This window comes from Hyaena hyaena, unplaced genomic scaffold (assembly GCF_003009895.1).
Source record: "Hyaena hyaena isolate Hyena2069 unplaced genomic scaffold, ASM300989v1 scaffold_739, whole genome shotgun sequence".
Taxonomy (NCBI): domain Eukaryota; kingdom Metazoa; phylum Chordata; class Mammalia; order Carnivora; family Hyaenidae; genus Hyaena; species Hyaena hyaena.
This window is the reverse complement of record NW_024081375.1, coordinates 84,372-105,828: the sequence shown is the minus strand read 5'-3', so window position 1 is coordinate 105,828 and position 21,457 is coordinate 84,372. Positions and strand designations below refer to the sequence as shown.

The following is a 21,457-nucleotide window of genomic DNA, read 5'->3' as shown; positions in this document are numbered from 1 at the left end:
AAAGAGAGAATCCCAAACAGGCTCCACATTGTTAGCACAGAGGCTGACACAGGGCTCGATTGCATGAACCATCAGATCATGACCTGAGCCAAAATCAAGACACTTGGACACTTAACTGACTGAGCCACCCATGCATCCCTGTCCTCACAATTTTTTTATTTACCAATATTTTTTAATGTTTTTTTTTATTTATTTCTGAGAGAGAAAGAGAGACAGCATGAGCAGGGAAGGGTCAGAGAGAGAGGGAGACACAGAATCTGAAACAGGCTCCAGGCTCTGAGCTAGCTGTCAGCACAGAGCCTGATGCGGGGCTTGAACCCATGAGCCGTGAGATCATGACTGGAGCCAAAGTCAGATGCTTAGCCGACTGAGCCACCCAGGCGCCCCAATTTGCCACTATTTTTAAATTCTGAAAATTTTAAATGAAAACCAATAGTGTAGAGGGGTGTGAGCCACCCCAAGATGAATGTGACCTTTCATTGGCTAAGGCAGCTCTGAAGCCAGGAGCTGAAATGGAAAGTCTCAACGAAGAGAAAATAACGTGTTCCACTCTTTAGTACAAAACCTCAAGATGGACTAGAGTGTTCGTTATTTTTTGAAAATAAAGCAACTGGTCATGAAACATTTATCCCAACTGATACTCTTGTAACAATGGAAACAACAGAAGAATTTGTAATAGTCTAAATAAATGTAACCATATAAAATTTCAAACTTTCGTGTAATAAAACCTAACAAAACAAAGCTCACAGTAAAACTTAAAAATTAGAGAAACATAAATAACATGTTTGGAAAGAGGTTAATAGCTTTGTCCAGTAAAAAGCCTTGCCTTGTCTGAAATGCATAACTGGCAAAGGATATAAATATATGATTTATACAAAAGGAGATAGGAAAAACAAACATCAAAACATAGCCTCACTAAATAAATACAAATTAGAATGTTTAAAACAGGAAAAAATGATGAATTATGAAACAGGCTTGGGGCACCTCAGTGGCTCAGTCAGCTGAGGGTCCCACTTCAGCTCAGGTCATGATCTCACTGTCCATGGGTTTGAGTCCTGCGTCGGGCTCTGTGCTGACAGCTCAGAACCTAGAGCTGCTTCGGATTCTGTCTCCCTCTTTCTGCCCCTCCTCCACTTTCCCTCTCTCTCACTCTCTCTCTCTCTCTCTCTCTCCCTCTCAAAAATAAATAAACGTTCTTTTTAAAAAAAAAAAAAACAGGCTTGGCAAGGATGTGAGCAATCTGTGCATAGAAGCAGCCCTGGGGATAATTTTCTTCACATTTTGTGAGGGCCATTTCACACATTACAAGGCATCAAAATGGTTACACTGTCTGACCTGTTAATCCCACTCACTGCAATATGTATCTCAGAGAATCAAAAACAATTTTTTAAATGCTATACACAAAATATTTTTGTGGCGGCAATATTTATCATATATATATCTATAATGAATAATATTAAAGAAAATCCAACAGTTGACAGTTTGAGATTAGTTAAGGTGATAAATAATAGGTGATAATATAGAGCCATAAAATTAATAAATAAAATGACTGTAAACTCACACATTTTTAGAAAATTGTGTTTTTTAAAAAAGCATGATTGTTATATATTTACATAACTCTGGAAAATACATATGTATGTGGTTCATATGCAGTTCAGAAGAGAAAATGAAGAATTGAAAGAAAGTATTTGTAGGGTCACCTGGCTGGGTCAGTTGGTAGACTCTGAGACTCTTGACCTTGGGTTTGTGAGTCTGAGCCCTGTGAGAAGGAAGGGAGATGATTCATTTTCAGAAATTCTAAATGAAAGCTGTGCTGTCAACATATTGGAAATATATATGAAGCCCTCCCTCCCCCATAATGGAGTCCCAAACCCTTGGACACTTCACTTCCTGGTTCTTCTTCCCCTCTCCGTTTCACCAGGCTTATTTTCACAGGCTTTGCAATGGGCATGCACCAAAGAATAAAGGGAGGAGGGACTGAAAGTCTCTGCATCACCTCCGGGAATGTACGTTTGTTCCAGTCAGACTACTTTTTGCCTTACATGGACATAGGCGATGTCTGTGTAAGGCTATAACCTCTGTAGTACTCGGCCAATGAGGGTCCAGGGGAGGGACTTGCACACTAAGAGATAAATTGTCTGCTGTAATTGCCCCAAGTGTGCCTGCCCATCAGACACCCACTCTTCCAAGAATTTTGATTAAAGCCTCGCTTCACTGTGCTCCTAGTGTCCATGTCCCTCCTTTGATTGGGTCAGTGGCTTATTTCTTACAAGCGCCATGTTGGGTGTAAAGATTGCTTAAAAATAAAAAAAAATTTTTTTTATATTTATTTATTTGGGGAGAGCGCACGAGGGGGAGGGATAGAGATATGAGGGCAGAGGATCCAAAGTGGGCTCTGCACTCACAGGCTGACAGCAGCCAGCCCAACATGGAGCTCAAACTCACTAACTGAGAGATCATGACTTGCATGGAAGTCAGACACTCAACCAACTGAGTCACCCAGGGGCCCCTAAAATATTTTTTTAACTAAGAAAATATTTGTAAAAGAAAAGGATTATGGTTAATCATCTCTAAGTTTTAGAAATATTTTTCTGAGTTGTTTTAATAATAAATTCAGATTTTCAAAAGACTGCACAATGGAGGTAATGTAGCAAATTAAGCACCAGGTCTGAGGCTGAAAAATGGTTGTCAAAGCCTAGAAGGGACAGGGGCTTGGGAAATGCAAGGAACGGAGAGAGGGAGAATTTCCTCAGCAGCATGGGCAATGCCATGCTGACAAAGCTATTAAGCAGATTCCAGGTTTAAAAAGACGGGGGCAGGGACACCTGGGTGGCTCAGTCAGTTAAGCAGCTAACTTTGGTGCAGTTCATGATCTTGCAGTCTGTGGGTTCGAGCCACTCATCAGGCTCTGTGCTGACAGCTCAGAGCCTGGAGACTGCTTCAGATTCTATGTCTCCCTGTTTCTCTGCCTCCCCTGCTCACACTGTCTCTCTCTCCAAAACAAATAAACATTAAAAAAAATTTTTTTTAATAAGACAGAGGTGCCCCAGTCTCCAGGGCCTGAGAAGTGATAGGAAGTTCCCATGACCCTGATTGCTGTCCATCTAGATTATTCTGCTTATCCATATGTGTGAGCACCGTTAACTTTGCTTACACATTGCCCACCCCCTTGGATTTTGAAAATCATCTCTTTTTGTTTCTTTTGTTAAATATGATCTTTTAGTCTGTCTTCATTGATGACAAAATTCCAGATCCTCTGAGTGAACATCTTCTGTCTCCTTTATCCATGTCATTAATTTTTTTTTAGAAATTCCAAATGATTACAGCTTACAGTCTTACTCTCATCTCCAGCCACGTGAACCCCCTGCCCTGGAAGTGGTCCTTGGTGCCTCTGGGGCCCACACCTCAGGCAGGGGTCTGTTGTCTCTCCCTCCCCCCCAGAGGGTAGTACGTATAGACACAACAATAAATCTGCCAAATGTATTAAGCTGCCGTTCTTCTGGTCAAAAGAGTGGGTGGATATATATATATATATATATATATATATATATAATCTCAGGTTTTCTAAATTAGAAACAGCATTTGCTTCCTACTCATCTTGCTTCCAAGTATCTAGGAGTCATCGATGTTTCGGAAGCTCCATGGCCTCTCTTTTCTTTACCTCTCACTAAAACCATTATTCCTCCCCTACTCCTGTTCTTTTTCTTTTTTTAATATTTATTTTGAGAGAGAGAGAGAGAGAGAGAGAGAATGCAAGTGGGGGAGGGGCAGAGAGAGAGGGAGACACAGAATCTGAAGCAGGCCCCAGGCTCTGAGCTGTCAGCACAGAGCCCCACACGGGGTTCAAACTCATGAACCGTGAGATCATGACCTAAGCTGAAGTGAGCCAGGCGCCCCTTTCGGTTTTCTTTAATAAGAACCTGTTCTGCAAGTAGAGACTTGCAGAAAACGTGGGGAATTGCTGTATTCATTGCTGGCAGAAGAATTATAGGCTGAGAGAACAGAAAATGAAGACCCTCAACTGCTCCATAGACTTAAGGAAGCATGAGGAAGCCCAAATAGCTAAGCAGAGTGAACAAGTGAGAGAAGAATATGAATTCAGGAAGTGCGGGACTAAAGCATGGAACGTCGTGTAGGCCATTGTAAGGACTCTGATGTTTACTCTATATGAGACGGAAAACTGTCACCGGGCATTGAATGACATGTTATTGTGAGGAGGTTAAGCTGGACGCTGTGCAGAAGACAGACTGAGGGGGTCAGGGAACCAAATAGAAGGCTATTTCATTAGTCTAGATGAGAGATGATGGTGGCATAGACCAGAGTGGGTGGCCAAGGTGGTGGGAAGCCATCAGACTCTGGATATACTTTGAAGGTAGGGTCCACCATATTTGCAGACACACTAGGTATGGAATGCTAAAGAAAGAGAGGAGTCAAAGATGACTCTGAGGCTTTTGTCCTGAGCAATTGCAAGAATGGAGATTCTTTGATGAGAAAAACTGTGAGAAGCAGTTTCCAGAGGGGGTAGTGGGAGGAGGGATTAATTTATTTCAATGTCTTAAGTTTGAGGTGTCTGTTAGATATCCAAATAGGGAGACTGAATAGGGAGTTGGGGAAGATGTAAATGCAGAAGTCATTGACATAAGTAGTGTTTAAAGCCATGAGTCTGGATAGGAAAGTGAATGTAGCTAAAGAATTAAAGGCATGCAAACATTTATGACCAGAAAGATGGGAAGGAACCAGTAAACAAGACTGAAGTAGAACAAAGGTATCCTGAAAGAGTGAAGAAAATATATCAGAGAGGATGAAATAACCAATGGTGTCAAACCTGATACATTTATCAGTGAAAACTAATTTGGCTCTGGCAATGTGGAGGTCATTGATGGCTTCGACAGGAGTCATCACCAAGGTTATAGGTTGGGATGAAAAGCCTGATTGGAGTGAGTCCAAAAGAGAATGAGGACAGAGGAATTGAAACAGGTATAGACTACTACTTAGAGGACCACAGAAAGTGGGTAGTTGCTGTGTATGGAGAGATGTGCACTGAGAGCTAGGGACTTAGTCACATCTAAGGCAAATGGTGCGTGAAATACTTTCACTGCATTTCCTGCTGGAGGTTTCGGAACTAGTCAGTTATCTAACCAGCTGTCAGATGTTTCAAATGTCCACATCTGAGCAAGATGCAAAGCACGGTTTAGACAGCAACGAAATTGGTGGTCTTGGCCTCTGTCTATCACTGGGAACACTGATGGTGTGGGCAGAGACCACTCAGAACATCTGACAGTATAGGCATCTCCCTTTATCTGATTCTAGTCCATTCCTAGAAATATGTTGGCTGAATTTCCAGATGGTGGGAGTCCTTTCCATTGTTTTCAATGAAAAATGAAAAACGAAACAAAAAAAGACACAAAGCATTCCCACCTCACCCCAAACCCCAATCAATTTCTTAAAATATCACTAAAACACTCTTGGACACAAGTAAATGTTTAATATCTAAGGGATAATGCATGGATTGTTATATATGACACTCCATCAAAGATTTCTGCATAATATAAAGCACTTAAAATACCACTTCTTGAATTCATAATTAGTGGTATGCAACATATGTTTTCCCTCCACAATGCAATGAATTTATGCTAACATAAATAATAAAATACAATGTTAAAGAAGCATAACAAATATAAATAACATTTAGCAAAATTTAATAAGCAAGGCAAATTTTTGAGTGGTTACTTCTTGATTAAAGAGGTAGCTCAGTGAGATCAGATGTCCTGGAACGAGCATGTGACGGACTAGGTGAAGCCGTGAATGCGTGAGATTTGCCCATGACTAAATCCTAGGACAGTCTTCTCTCTTTGGCACTTGAGACCCCAGACGTGTGTGGCTGCGAGCTATCAAATGAGGCTGCAGAATAAGCAATGGGATGAAGAAAACACAAACCTCATGTCTGTTGGCATTGCTTTGCTGTCATTTACGCAGCTCTGACAACACACCACTGGGCCCGGACCGCATTTCGGGATGTGATGTCCGTACTCCCATCACTTGCAACTGCCGTCATTTTGTCTTCACTGCTTAAATTTATTTTCAAGATTTGACGTTGAATATCCATTGCTTCTCTTCTTCTTCTTCCTCTCGCCAATGATAAATGTGAAGTTGAGCAAGTTCCACTTTATTAGAAAGAAATTGCCCACGTGATGTGTGGGGCAGAGGCGCATAGCTAATGCACAGCACATTCAACATGGTCCTGAGAGAACAGCTGAATATTACGACCGCTGCGAGACATCTTATCACTCAGACTCAGACACAATTTAAACGCGTTCGTTGATGCTCACAGGCAGATTGTAGTGGATTTTCAATTCAGATGGTGGATTTCTAATTAAAATATCTGCAAGTTGTTCTAGGGAATAGACAGTAAGAGTTCAGATAGCAAGGGATACCTGTAAATGGTGTTCACTTGAAAAGCAGCGCAGGTCTTAGCATCAAACAGTCCTGGATCCATAGCCAGCCTCCTTCATTTATCAGTTTGTAAGACCTTGGGTAAGGTAGTTGATCTCTATGAGACTCCATTTCCTTGAATGTGAAATGGGAATAATAATACTGTAGGGTTATCATAAGGTCATAATATGCAGGTATGATGTCTGGCACACATATTCTATGCCCAATTTAACTATATCTATTACTCTATTAAATGTATGTGGGTCTAAACAACAGAAATTGAAAGAAAAAAAACGTGCGAAAGAAACTGAATACAGCCTATTTGTTATTGAGGTAATAAGAAGAAGAAAATGAGGAAACTAATTTGACAATAAACTATTTGTAAAAAAAAAAAAAAAAGAGTAAAAAAAAGGAAACTAATTTGACAATAAACTATCTGTAAAAAAAAAAAAAAAAAGAAGAAGAAGAAAATGAAACCAGTTCTTGTCACACACAAGAAAAGGGGGGAAGCCATGTGTTCAAAGGCACAATGTGATGTTTCGCCATAAGTTACATTTGTCTCCTTCATCTTGGCAGCACCTTCTAAGAAAGCAGTGCCAGTATGTTAAGTGTTTTTGCTGAATGTTTAATGACCTTAATGTTAAAGTTGGAAATGAATTCTATTTTGTTTTTCTTCCGTAGTAGTAATAACTCATTGAGTCCTTATATAACAGCCATATCCTGTACACAGTAGGACAGGTCCAGCCCAATGGCTATTTTCACACATTTGAATCTACTTTCTGGAGGCCAGTGTTATGTGGTTGGTCACCACTCGTACAGAGATGTCCCAGAAAAATCCATGGGACCTGCGTAGCTCTCAGGACCTGATACACCTCTTGTCTTTCCTAGACCAGCATTCTCTTATTCCCTAGGGCTGGGCATCTGCCTCACTCTCAGGTGGTCTGCCTAGTCCTGCCTTGTGCTCAGGCTCCTATACCTGGGGCATGCTCTGTGCCCCGGGTCACCGAGAGCCATTACTTCTCCAGGGATCCCAGCCCCTGTCACTGATATAGAGCTTCCTACCCCCTTCCCCCCAGCCACACTGGTCTGTTTCACAACTCCATTCACCACTGCACCAGAGGTCGCTTCTTTCCCTCCTTTTCTACAGTCTTCAGAATGCCTACTTTCCCACCCATGCCTCCACATTCTATCTCTCTTACCTTAAATCTTACCTCATGAGCCACCTCCTCCACAAAACTGAGAAGTCATGGATCAGTGTATGTACCATTTGCTTCCTCCCTAGTCTTAAGCTGATTAAAGGCAGGGACGCAAGCCTCCTCTCTTCATCTCCTGGTATTTCAAAGAGTGCCTGACATGTAGTAGGCACTCCGTGTGCCAGAAGTCTTTCTTTCTGCAGGATTGTCTCTCGTTGTTGATGTCCGTGACTGAATAATACCCATTTCTTAGAGAACTTGTGAGGATTCTCTTAGATCTCATACAGGAATCACTTAGCAAAGTGCCTGCCACATATAGTCGTTGTAACTATTGTCGCGTAACTGCTGCTGTCTGGTTGTTTAGCAGAAAGAGCCCAGCCTTCGCAGCTAAACAAACACAGACTTATAGACCAGCTCTGCTACTTAAAACCTGAAAGGACTTCAGTTTCTTCAACTGTAAATTGTGGTTTTAATGCCTGTCTCAGTGCAGAAAAAGTAAGCAATGAGTAGATATCAGGTCCTTCCTTTTTCTCCTCTGTGGCTGTCTAATTTTGTGACCTGCCTGAATTTACTTCACTTCCCTGGTCCCAGGTTCCCCGTCTGTAAAATGAGGACATTGAGGGGCGCCAGGGTGGCCCAGTCGGTTAAGCGACCAGCTTTGGCTAAGGTCATGATCTCAGTCTATGAGTTTGAGCCCCGTGTCCGGCTCTGTGCTGACAGCCCGGAGCCTGGGGACTGCTTTGGATTCTGTGTCTCCCTGTCTCTGCCCTTCCCCTCCTCTCTCTCTGTCTCTCAAAAGTAAATAAGCATTAAAAAAAATTTTTTTTTAATGAGGACATTGAACTAGATGATCTCCATGTTTCTTCCAGATCTAAATGTCAAAATTATCAAATTTCATCATCTCTTCCCCTTAAACCTACTCATTCTGTGTCCCTGAGAAAGGTTCTTTCCTTGATAACTCTTCAGTGCTTTAGTAAATCATCTCAATTCTTGGTCTCTCCTGCTCTATCTCTCAGTCTCTCTCTAGAGATAGTAGGGCCTTCCAGATGCAGGGACCATTCATACAATAGGACTGCGTGTGTGGAGCTCCCCGGAGGGTGTCCCCAGGTCCTCGGGCCTGGCTGGGTTCCTCTCACAACGTGTAGTATAGTGAAGGCTGCCAAGCACGCAGGGATGCTCTCCAGCTCTCCTTGGGTCCAACGGAAAAGTCTCTCCATCTAAAACCAAGCCTGGGGCCAGGCGGAGCATCATATTCATGGCCTTTCCTTTCCCGTTCTGCCCCAGACTTTGCAAATGGGCATCAAACACTTCTCTGGACTCTTCGTGCTGCTGTGCATCGGGTTTGGTCTGTCCATCTTGACCACCATTGGTGAGCACATAGTGTACAGGCTGCTGCTTCCACGAATCAAGAACAAATCTAGGCTGCAGTACTGGCTCCACACCAGCCAGGTGAGTGCCGCAGGATTCTTAACTGTCAGAATCCCCAGGGGTGGGAGAGTCCAGAGCCCCAAGTCAGGCTGACAGGTGACAAGCTCCCAAGAGAACCAGGGTGCTGTAGAAGATAAGAGTTCCTTCTATCCCATTAATTCACTTTCCTCTTGAATTAGCCTACCCCACAACACCCAGTCCTTTCATATAACCCTCCACTGTTGCTCATATTGGAAGCAACAGAATTATTTTTAACCTGGTTTCACTTAATAGTGACAATCTGAAGAGATGGTGTGAAAGATTTTTTTTCCTACAGACTCCGTTCTAGCTAAAATTGAAACCCATTAAATGGGCTTCAAGTCCTTGTTTCCCTTTAGTTGAACCCACTGAGCCCTGTTCTGTCCCCGTTTTCAATGGTCCCAAAGTCTGAGGTCCAGTGGTGCCAAGGCGGAGCCGTGCAGGATCGAAGTCCTGCCGTGTAAGCCGGACACTGGCACACTCATTCACGGAATGACCGAAACCGCCAGGCCAAGCAGCCGTTCAGGCACACTCCCTTGCACCGCGGCCCCCGAAGGCAGCTGGCACGGAGGGGCAAAATAGAAGAATCGGAAAGATACTGAGAATCAGAAGGGGAGGGGCTCTGGCGGCAGTGTCAGCTGACCCCGGCGAGGCCCGCGGGGCCATCTTGGTCTCCGGCCAGGGCCTCCCTCAGGCCTCTTGAGCGTCACTGGGCTGTGAGGCTGCCCCGTGTATCTGAGATGCCAACGTCTCTGCTGTGTTAACACCATTCCCCTCCCCCCACAACACACACACCCATGCACACCTTTTTTTTTTTTTTCTTGGATACGATCATTAGTTTGGTCACATGGAACCGTGTTCTTCCTGCTTCATCCTGAAAAGTATCTGGTCTGCTCAGGAGAACTCCACAGACCAGTGACCTCTGTTGTGGGCTAACATGACTGACTTCATTCTGAGTTCTTGCCTGCTTTATTCTGGCTGCTAAGAAGTTCAGACTTAAGTTTCTGACTCACCTTTAGCAATTCCACAAGGCCCTTTGCCACACACTCGTTGTAACAGCTCCTCTTGATATCACATACCTTTTTACAACCCAGAGCATTTCTAAGCTTACTATCAAACTACTTTTTTCCCTCCAGGTAAAATAATAACTTAGAATTAGAATTTGGTTCTCTCGAGATTTAGGGCTGAAGGCTGTTGATCTGTTTTGGGGCATCCCTGGAAATTTGTTTAAAGAAGTTAAAAGATTTGTAACAATGAGGTACACTGTTGAATCACAGGAGGTAACTTTCTCCCCAGACTGTGTGTTTCTAATGTGTGAATCTGTTCTTTCCACCAGAGATTACATAGAGCACTAAACACATCATTTGTAGAGGAGAAGCAGCAGCGTTTCAAAACTAAACGTGTGGAAAAGAGGTAAGAAGAGACTAGCGCCAGGCGTCTTTACGTTGGTTAAAATAAAAGTGGAGAGATGTTGGGGCACTTGGGTGGCTCAATCGGTTAAGTGTCTGGCTTCGGCTCAGGTCACGATCTCATAGCTCTGTGGGTTCGAGCCCCCTGTCGGGCCCTGTGCTAACAGCTCAGAAGCTGGTGCCTACTTCATATTCTGTGTGTGCGTGTCCCTCTCTCTGCACCTCCTCCACTTGTGCTCTGTCTCTCTCAAAAATAGACAAACATTTAAAAATTTTTAAGAAAAATAAAAGTGAAGAGATGTAACTGAGACTCCCTGCTCCAAGGGGAAATCATGTATAAATAATTCAGATGAAATCAGGACCAAGTTACTGATAACACCCTCAGTAAAAATATATGTGACTTCAAACAGAAGTAGAACAGAGAATAAAGAACGTATCTGTACATATATGGACATGACATGCAGTATAGGCAATATATGTCATGGTTAACAATGCAGCTGTTGTCCCTACAGTCAAGCGTCTGGGTCCAAATCCTGTCACAGACGTTGCCATACATGTGGCCTTGAGCAGGTTACTTATTTAACCGCTCGGTGCATCATTGTCCTCATTTGTGAAATTGAGATAAAAACAGTACCCACTTTCTAGAGATTCCGTAAGGATTAAATGAGATAAAGCATATAAAGCCCTGAAAACAAAGCCATTTTAGCTATTGTTCTCGGGCACAGAGTACACATAAGACTTAATTCATGAGTACTGCAGGCAATGCGTTTCACACCGTATTGCCTTTCTGGCATGTTTCTGCTCCCTACTCCTTTCCAACACTCCTAGGAGTGTTGGAAATATGCAACAGACGCGTTCTGCTTAATCCATTTCCTGGCACTCTTACTACCAACTCCTCAGAAAAAGCATCTCGCTAATAGGAAGTAACAAGCATTAAATACATAGATGACATTGGAAAATCGAAGCTCCGCACCTTCCCCCATCCTGCCTGGGAATGGCTGTTGTGGCTGAAGATGCCAGTAGCGTTTGGCCCGGCTCTTGGCTGGCCTCTGCTGCCTGCTGCCGGGGGTGCCCTCCTCCTCCTTTCCTAGGCCCGGAGGCCTGGGTTCAGGGCACCCCCTCCAGGCAGCTCTGTGGCAGAGCTTCGGCTCAACGCTCGGCTTTCTGGGTAATTTTGAAATCTGCCACTCACGCTTCTCACTCACAATAGCGGAGAAGGACAAAGGGGTGAAAAGCATGATTCTTTTTCATTGTTTGTACCTCCCCTGGGACTGCTGCCACCCCTTGTCTCCGGGTTGCATCTAGCTTGTCACAACCGTTTCCGTTATCTCTCGGAGCCTCTCTTTCCAGTCAGCGAGCACCTCCCGCCCTCTCGGTCTGTGGTATTCCTGGATCATATTGCAGCCCTGTCAGCGACAAGCTGTAGACTAATCAGGTCACAGCTGTTCTATGTCATATTACATAGATTTTTTTTTTTCTGTCATTATTTTTAACACAATTTTTTAGCCAGAGGAACACAAGAAGACATAGCAGCAAAGACATTATCTCATGACAAAGCATTTGTTTTCCAGCCACACTAGAAACAGGAAGCCCAGTGATCCCATTTCCAACCGTGGTGTGATTCCCTAGTCACATCTCTCTCACCTCACTTGAGAACTAAATGTGTCTTTCTCTCCATGGATCCACTTTTCTTGGCAGATTCCCATCTGGAGCCCCTTATTTTGAGAAGAACTAAGAACATGCCCTCATGGCCTACCCTGGGCCCACACTTGCTGTGCCACCTCCCTACCACCCAACACCCGGCTGTGACCTTTCAGAGGCCGTGAGTGTTTGAGGTGCCCCCAGCTGTCACATCTCCTCAGAATGGTCTCGTGGAGTACTGAACTTCAATGTTAAATAATTGGCGTGTGAAAGCTTGTTTTGCTCATTGTTAGTGTCAGATGCAGTTCACCCACGGGTCACATCACACTCTAAGGCTGAGGAAGGTTCGATACAAAACATAACCTAAACCCTGTAGAGGCTTCCAATTAGACATCAAACCTGACATGAGTATTTGTCAGCTTATATTCATAGGGGCCCCAGAGCCACACCTCGATTACCAGGGCACTTGTAAATGCTGGCCTCCAGAGTTTGTCAGGGAAGCCAGCTTTTGCTTATTTTTCTGTATTATATATACTCCCAGATATATGTACAAAGCTCTGGAGAAAACCAGATTGCCTGTCTCTACTTACCTGATTTCTGTGGTTGCCCGGGCATGCCAGGAAAATGTGCAGACGCCCTTCTCCTAGTTTTCCCTAGGACTCAATCTGTGGTACCAGAGTTAGGTCTGTTGGGTTGAAAACTCTTTCCCTCTTTTCTTGGAAGAATATCTACACAAATGCCTGTGTCTGCTACAATTTGGCATCCCTCCTATGTGTTCTGTATTTATTGAATGAATAAAACAATAGATAAGTGGGTCAATGCAGATGAGTGTGGTCCCAAAGACCAGGGATGGTGGATGTGTGTGTACCTGCTGGAGAATAAAGGTTCCTTTGAGTTAAAAAAAGAAAGATAGATGAACGAATTACTAACATGTGGATTGGAGGAAAGGCTCAAAGAAATTCTGGGCCATGATATGAAAGTAGATGTTGCTCCTTTTCTATTTAAAGCAGAGGGAAAAAGTAGATATTACAAGAGACTATGCATAGTCTTTGGTTTATTGAACCTAGGATTTCATGTAAGTTTTGGTCTACACTTCACCACACTGGGTCTCCAACACCCTCCGTTTCCCCCTTTCCCCTCACCCCCAGATACACAAAAACTGTAAACCATGTAACACACACCACAAATGAGACTGTCTTGAAATTTTTCAAATTCAATTGGGAAAGATTTGAAGGAAAAATCCAAGGGATCCGTAGGGCTGAAAGTAAAATTATAACCACACCTCTGATCCAGGTATGAAGCCAGCAGAGCCGTTTCTCAGCCTGGGACACGTGACAGCTAAGCTCTGGTGCCAGCTGCCCATTTATATGAGACTTAGACGATGGCCCAAAAACTTAAACTGTTGGCCAAAACAAGTCATGAAACCAGACTAAATTCAAGGAGGAAGAAAAGCCAGATTCCCCCCCCTTGAGTCCCCCTTGATAAAGATGAGCTGCAAAGTCACGTTACAGAGGGACAAGGATGGAATGGAGGATTGTGACCTTTTCTGCAGTCTACCACAGGGCAAGATGAAACAGAATCATCCCATTAAGCCCTTGTGTTTCTGTTCTCATCCATGTAACTGAATCAAGACTTTATTACCCCTCCCTGGTCGCCTGCCCCCGGAGGTCCTCCCCTTCTTCTGTAAAGTAAGAATCCAGAAATAAAGTCTTGATTCAGTTACATGGATGGGAACAAAAACACAAGGACTTTATAATGGAGTGTTTCTACTTAGGTTTGCCCTGTGGTAGATTGCAAAAGTGGTCATAACCCTGTTCCTCCTCCTCCTCCTCCTCCTCCTCCTCCTCCTCCTCCTCCAAGGTTAGAAGAAATCAGCAGCTATCCTGCTTAAGGCTCCAGTCTGTTCTTGAAGCAAGAAGCTCTTCGCATTGCATCTGTCAGAGTGTGTTAGTTAACACCTCCTCTTGTGCCTGTCCGATGGCAACTCTTGCTGTCCCTAGCCATCTCTCTGAGATGTGGTAGTTGGTTTGATGGAAGCCTAAAAGAGGACTGTGAATCTCTTTCTATTGACTTTCGTTATTCCAGCAAGAATTTGAGGCTTTCTTGGGGTTTCTTTCTAAGCTTCAGACCCGAGCTGTCATTCTCAACCCACGTAAAGTCATCCCTATAGTGGAAAACTTTTTGCTGAAACCTGCAGCTTGTATGTTTTTATTCCCCTCAAATTCAAGCAGTAAACATCACGGTAGTCCTGTGGGTCTGAGGATGAGCCATTTCATAGTATCGATCAGCAGCATCCTGCTTCGAGTCCACCAGATTCTCACTTTTACTAAAGCACCGTCTTTATGGCCAGAGAATGTTTCCAGGCACTGCTGCTCTCTGAGCCTCACCGTCAGGAAGGGAATGGAAAGACATCCAAGGTCCTTCATAAAATGTGCCACAGCCTGGTCCGTCGGCGCTCCAGACGTTACACCCATTCCAATCTGGCGAGGGCCGGAACTGCAGTTGGGACGAACTGTTTTGGCTCTTCCTGTCCCCGTGCCACTCCAGCAGGAGTGTGTCCGTGGCTTTGCTGCTTCACCTCTGAATGCATAACCCGCTCTAGTCATGGTTTGAAATGGCCCACAGTGGCGGGTCAGCGCTCTAGGTGCTGCAGAATGGAAGGTGAATCTGACGAGCCTCTTTGTTCCCTAGGTCCAACGTGGGGCCCCGTCCGCATCCCAGTGTGTGGAATACTTCCAGTCTGAGTCATGATGACCGACGTGCGTACGTCTTCAGTGATGAAGGAGGGCGAAACCAGCTGGACATCCAGGCCCACCAGGACATGCCACTCCCTCCGAGGAGGAGAGAGCTCCCTGCCTCGCTGACCACCAATGGGAAGGCGGACTCCCTAAGCGGAGCTCGGGACTCAGTGATGCAGGAACTCTCAGAGCTCGAGAAGCAGATTCAGGTGATCCGGGAGGAACTGCGGCTGGCTGTGAGCAGGAAAACGGAGCTGGAAGAGTATCAAAGGACCAGCCGGACTTGTGAGTCCTAGGTGACCGTGCTGCTCCCCTTCTCCGTTCCTGGCATTCCTCTGAGCCCTCCAGACACTTTGTAATGCTCCCTTGTAACTACTGACGGAAGTGTGGGGAAGGTGAGGTCTAGTCTTCTTAGAGGTCAGGTCTGCTCGTCCCACAGCCTAAAACGCAGCCACAGCTGTTCAGAAGCCGACTCCCTAGCTCTCCGGGGTAGGGGGATTTCAATACCAGGGATCGTAGATCAGGCAGGAGTAAACTCGCAGTAAAGGGTCTGTGAATGACCGGGCAACCCCAGCTCCTGTTAACCTGTCTCATCAGGTGCCGCACAAGTAGTTCTGGGTTTTAGCCCTTTCTCTGCACTAACACCAACAAGAGAGAAAGCTGTTCCTCATGCCTGGTTTTAACCTTAGCATAGGACAGGATTATCCAGGGTTGTGGCTTTTGATACAAGTGTTCCGTCTAGATTTGTTCCTACATTCTGAACATGGAACCAGATAAGGGCCAGAGAAACTTGGGACAGGGAGTTGGGTATGTAAAACATTAAGTGAACTCATTAGCATCACAGCAGACTGAAGACTGACTGGAACAGGCAAGAGCCCTGTTTTTGAGAGGGTCCTGGATCTCTGACACCATCCTGACCCACGTTTAGTAGGACCACGAAAGGGGGCAGGGATGTGGTGAGTGAGCGGGAACAGAGGACAGGCAGAAGAGGCATTAAAAATGTACAGCATGCCCAAGAATAAAAGCTCTGGGCCAGAAAAGCTCTTTGGCTAAGGAATGAATAGGACTAATCTAACTAAGCATCTCCACTACAGAGTGTGCCTTTTACAAAGAAAAGAGAGAAAAGCAAAGCAAGGATGTGGCCTCAGGATGATACTGGAATGCCCCTGCTTATTGCCTGTACAGGACATGTGAGCTGACACTGTGGGTGAAGTGAAAAGTCTCTGCAAATCACATCCCAGGCCATTTTCAAGTCAACACTTGCCTCTTCGCTCTAGGAATCCCAAATGCAAACCTCCCCTGCAAACACCAAGCTTTAACATTTGGGACTGTCCCCTGTGCTGTCCAGAGCCTAGTTGCGGGAACTACCAAGTCAGTCACCCAGCCACACAGCCATTCGTCCCCGAGGGGCTGTGACCAGGTGGGGTCCCTCCCTTCTCCCCCAGGCCCCACCCAGTGCCCCCAAGAAACAGATACCCGGAACCTGGCTTCCCCTCTGTGCAGGCACCCTTTTCCTGGCTGCAGTGGTGTGGACATGCATGCAGGAAGGGAAAGTTCCAACTATGGAACATCAGTTCCCAGGGCTTAGCGTAGGGGAGGAAGCATCTAGGAGCCCATTAGAATGTGATTGCCAGAACCTTTCCCCAGCAGATGGGGTGAGCTGGGGAGTCTGGAGGGTGAGCTCAGAAACCTACTTATTAACCAGCTCCCCCAGGTGATTGACAAGTGTAATCCAACAATCACTTTTCAAGAAACACTTCTAGAAGTATGGCTGCTCCAGGCCTGGGGAGAAGTAAGAACCTTTTTTGAGTTTACATTTTAGCACACACCTGCTGATTCACCTTCCATACAGCCACTTCCACCCCAGGGCACCATTCAGGACTAGACTTCTTTACTTATTATTTTGCTCCACCTTCATATCAAATGGAAAGCCCACAATGAATTCACAGCACTGTCCCAAAGTGCTGTGCTCTGTAACAGCTGCACATCATCAGAAAGGCTCCTCGATCACAAAATTTCTCCTGCATTTCCACCAAGAGCTACCTTGTCCCCCAGGGAAAGAGAATATACCCTAAGCTGTAATTAGACAACATTTTAGTGAATTGTCCGAGAAAACCCTGGGCTGGGTGTAGGCACAGAGATACTGATGAGGGAGGTAGAAAGTTCTAGTTAGACTTCGGCCTCACAGATGAAACAGAGAACAGGGGAGCCCTTGGAAACAGAAAGGACAATTCTGCTTTGAAATGCCCTATACTCCCATGTTCTCACCCCAGGCCCAGAAATAGGTTTGCAACTGCCTTTGGAAAATTATGCCTGGTAGCCATCCCCACCCATCTGCAACAGCGGAGGATGCTGTAGACGTGGCCATCATGCTCTGCGCTCCCCAAACCTCCGCGAAGCCTGGAAGGCTGACCTACGGGTGTACCTCAACTCACGTAACAGCCATGCTCCTAATGTACATACACATTTTTATAACTCAGCTCATAGTCTGACTGTACTTGAGAAGCTGGCTATTTAAAGGAACCCAGAGGTGAATTCTTTTGTAAAGAATCCTTTTGTAATGCAATTAATTATCCCTTAATGTATCTGTTTTGTAAGTTTGGATTTTTGTATATCGGGTTTACCTTAAGCTTCTCTCCTGGGGCGCGCTGAGCAGTGGCAACATGCCAGACAGCCCTGCCTGTTCACAAAGTAGACAGCCAGTGCACAGCTTCTCGAGTACCTTCTGAGGAACTACTTGGCCAAAACTGTGGCCAGGATGCGGCAAGAAGCAGCAGGGGCTGAAAGCAGGCTTACTGCTGTCAGCATTGCTTAAAAAGCCTCCATTTTCTGGATAAAGAGAAACAGCGTAATTGCTTGTGAAATGAAGCTGTCTTAAGTAGCAATGGTTGTTTTTATCGGTAGTAATTGAACAGTGTTTTTGCAATGTGTGCAACAGTGTGTTGTGTTTTATAAAAAGAGTTCATGAAATGGTGGGTCCTTTGAAAACCCTTCTTTCTGTTCTCCACCTCTGTTCTTTCAGCTCCCTTCAGGCTCAAAAAACACAAAGATCAAAATCTTCAGGTGGAGGGGTGGTATTTTAATAAGGAAGAAGGAGATCAGGGATGCTACCTGGCCTCCTCTTCTGGGCTTCTATGAGACCAGGAAGGCCCGTTCTTTTTCGAGCTCTGGTGCGGGGAAACCTGACACGTAACAGCCTGACTGTGTTACACACCCCACCCCGTGTCCCAAGGGGAAATTCCTCTGGCACAGGAAGCACACAATAAAGTATGGCGGGGTGAGCAGGAACCGATAGGGCTATAGTAGGGCTATAGGGGCTACGCTTTGGTTCATGTAAATAATAATAATAAGGGCCCCAGAGTGTGTGTGGATCCCTCGAGGTGGAGAGGCAAGGGGATCCTTCCAGCCATTAAAGAGGAGTTGGAAGAATGGGACAGACAAGTGAGGCAGCCGCAGGGACACAACCAGTTGAGCTCTTTAACGTGCCTGGAGGGGACTCTCCATTATTCACGGATCCTGCTGTTGCACAAGCCCTACCCGGGAGCTTCTGCTTCTGCGCCAACCAGAGCAGCCACCAAGTCAAACCGAGCTACATCTTCCTGGCAGTGGGCTTCCGGTGTGGGTGCTGGGTCCAACAAAATCTTGGAGTTAGTAAGCACGTCCGAGGCATGGATAAAGAATGAAGGGGAAAGAAAGTCCTTTAGAGCCTCTCTTCCTCCCAACTCATTTTTCATAGGCAAACCAGAAAACCCAGCACTCATGGAAAGAACCTGTGTTCTAGTCATCAGAACCGCTTCACGACCTGCTCTGTTGAGTTGTTCCTTTCTTCACCCACCGACACCACCCATCTAATCCAGGACTCCTTCACTTTTTTAGTTTAGTCCCCGACCGTTTTATTAAAATAACGTATTTAGAAGTATTTTCTTAAGGTTTGTAAAGAGTGTTTGCATTGTGTCTTCACTGTACTATGTGTGCAATCGCTCCGCTCCAGGAAGAAGTGAAATGCTGTCTCGTGAGCATGACGTGAACAGGCTGTTTTGCTCCAGCCACTTTTCTTGTACAACCATGTGGATGGACTGGATGTCCTCAGGTCTTTTCCATCTTCAGTTTCTATGACTGTGGAATAAATGTTCGGATAGAAACTTCATTTTCCGATGTACTGCTGGCATTATCTTTGGGGATTCAAATATGGGACATGGCACCAGCCCCTTCCTCATAGGAGAGCTACTCGTGCTGTGATTTATAAGTTTCCTTAGTTAAGACCACATAGCACAAAACATGCTGAGAAAACTCAGAGCCCAGGCATCATGAAGTAGAATCAAAATGACTTCACCTAAAAGACATTCTAGGAAAATCCGCAATATTGAGACATCTCTAAAATATTCTGCCGACCACCCTCAGGTGGTAGGGAATTCAACAACCATCTGCTTGTTAAACAGCCTGTATTTATGTGCCAAGTGCTAGAGACACAACAGTGAATAAGATGGGCATGCTCTCTAAGCTCGAAGACCTTCTCATTATCTGCCCTTTTCCCCACCTATAAACAAAGCTACTGTAGCTAACAGTTACTGAATGCTTATTTCATTTAATCTTTGGGGCCCCACAGCACAGGTTCTCCAGACCTAGTCTAAAGTAGATAAATGCCATGGGGCGCCTGGGTGACTCAGTTGGTTAAGCATCCAACTTCAGCTCAGGTCATGATCTCACGGTTCATGGGTTCAAGCCCCGCGTTGGACTCTGTGCTGACAGTTCAGAGCCTGGAGCCTTTTTCAGATTCTGTGACTCCCTCTCTCTCTGCCCCTCCCCTGCTCATGCTGTTTCTGTCTCAAAAATAAATAAGCAAAATCTTAAGTAGGTAAACTCCACTTTACAGAAGGAAACACTAAGGCTCAGGGAATTAATGAAGTTGCCCAAGGTCACACAGCTAGTAAGAGTAGTGGCAGAGAGAGACTGACACACAGGTGGTACAATTCTAGAACAGCCTACATTGTCAGGATTCTGATCACTGCCTTAAGACTCCCTTTCCTTCCTCCAACCCCCGTCAGTCTGCCACAGTGCCTCCAGCCCCTGCCTCAGCCTGGCCCCCAGCTCTGCAAAAAAGGAAGCCTGTACGCTAACTGCACCACTGAACTCAACACCGTAGCCTGAGTCACACGGAAACAGCTGTTTTAGGCATCTCTGACTTCCTGGCTCAACTGAGAACTGGTACAAATACAGCTGAAAATCACTCAGTCCCACAGTCTGAGGCAGCCTGCAGTTTGTGACACACTCCGTCCTCTTAGTGGCTGGCAAATGTACCATCATGAACCTGCTAGCAGGATGCATTCTTCACACACATCCTTTTGGAATATAACCAAGTTGAATCTCATACAAATATAAACCTACGGTGACCTAATTCAACCGCCAGCTTACCCAAGGTTGTTTTGCATCGTTCAGTCATTCATTGTTTGGATGCTTATTTTGAGCCAGACATTGGGATAGCTGCTGGAGAAAGATAAACAGCAGATTCTGAGCCCACAGAGCTCAGCCCAGTGGGGAGAGACATACAAACTGGCAAAACAATGTGGCATATATTCTGATACATGCACATCAGGTACTCTGGAAGCAAAAAAGACACTTATCCTCTGTGCGTGTGTGTGTGTGTGTGCGCGCGCGTGTGTGTGTAAAGCAGAGAGGAAGCAAGTGCTCTCCCACCTCATCTCATTAGGGCACTAATCCCAGCATGAGAGTTCAACCACTGAGACCTAATTACCTCCCCAAACCCCATACCCAGACACCATCACATTGAGGATTAGGGTTTTAATACACGAATTTGGGGAGAACACATTCAGTCCACAGCAGAGACCTAGCTAAGACTTTTTCAATGTTAGTATATTTAAAACTTTGTCTTCCTTGGGGCACCTGGGTGGTTCAGTCAGCTAAGCGTCCAACTCTTAATTTCAGCTCAGGTCATGATCTCATAGTTCGTGGGATCGAATCCCACGTTGCGCTCCATGCTTAGAGCATGGGATTCTTTCTTCCTCTCTCTCTGTCCCTTCCCCACTTGTGCTCTCTCTCAAAATAAACAAGCAAACTTCAAAAAAAAAAAAAAAAAAAAAAGGATAAATATACTAAGTTCATGTAGGTCTTTAGAAAGACTAAAAAGACTCAGAAAGCATTTTATTATCTTCCTGAGGACAAACACTCTATTCATAAGGTCTCCACTTAGGGTAAAAGAGAACAGAGAGGTCTGATTGCCACATTTTGATTCTGCTACTATACTGAGTAACCCTGGCACCGGTCTCCTCATCTTTAAAATAAGGACATGGTTTGAAGTTCCTTTCAGCTCCCACATCCTCTCCAATTATTCCACTCCGTAGACTTCAGTAGCCTCAAATCCTCAAAGCATAGCATTATTTTACTAATGCAAATATACTATGCTTCCAACTTTATCTAAAACAAGACTAAACCTACAAAAGACACCCTAGCTATCATGGACTGTCTTGAACAGTGGTAGGCGTTTTAGAATTCAAAATAATTCCTTTTGTTATCACCACAAAAGGAAATTTAAAATATAGTCATATATTTTAGGAAAATTCAAATCTGAAGAGTAACTTCA

The 21,457-nt window shown here is 44.9% G+C and overlaps 1 protein-coding gene across 1 annotated transcript in view; it reads left to right on the top strand.

The window, feature by feature from the left end:
• GRIN3A (glutamate ionotropic receptor NMDA type subunit 3A) overlaps window positions 1-19,006 on the top strand; it is a 168,096-nt gene extending 149,090 nt beyond the window's left edge. Inside the window, exons 7-9 of the mRNA XM_039218187.1 lie at window positions 8,910-9,074; window positions 10,408-10,484; window positions 14,813-19,006. Of these exons, the coding sequence (XP_039074118.1) occupies window positions 8,910-9,074; window positions 10,408-10,484; window positions 14,813-15,155 (585 nt within the window). The 3' untranslated portion in view covers window positions 15,156-19,006. The remainder of the gene's footprint in view (window positions 1-8,909; window positions 9,075-10,407; window positions 10,485-14,812) is intronic.
• The last annotated feature ends 2,451 nt before the right edge of the window (window positions 19,007-21,457 follow it).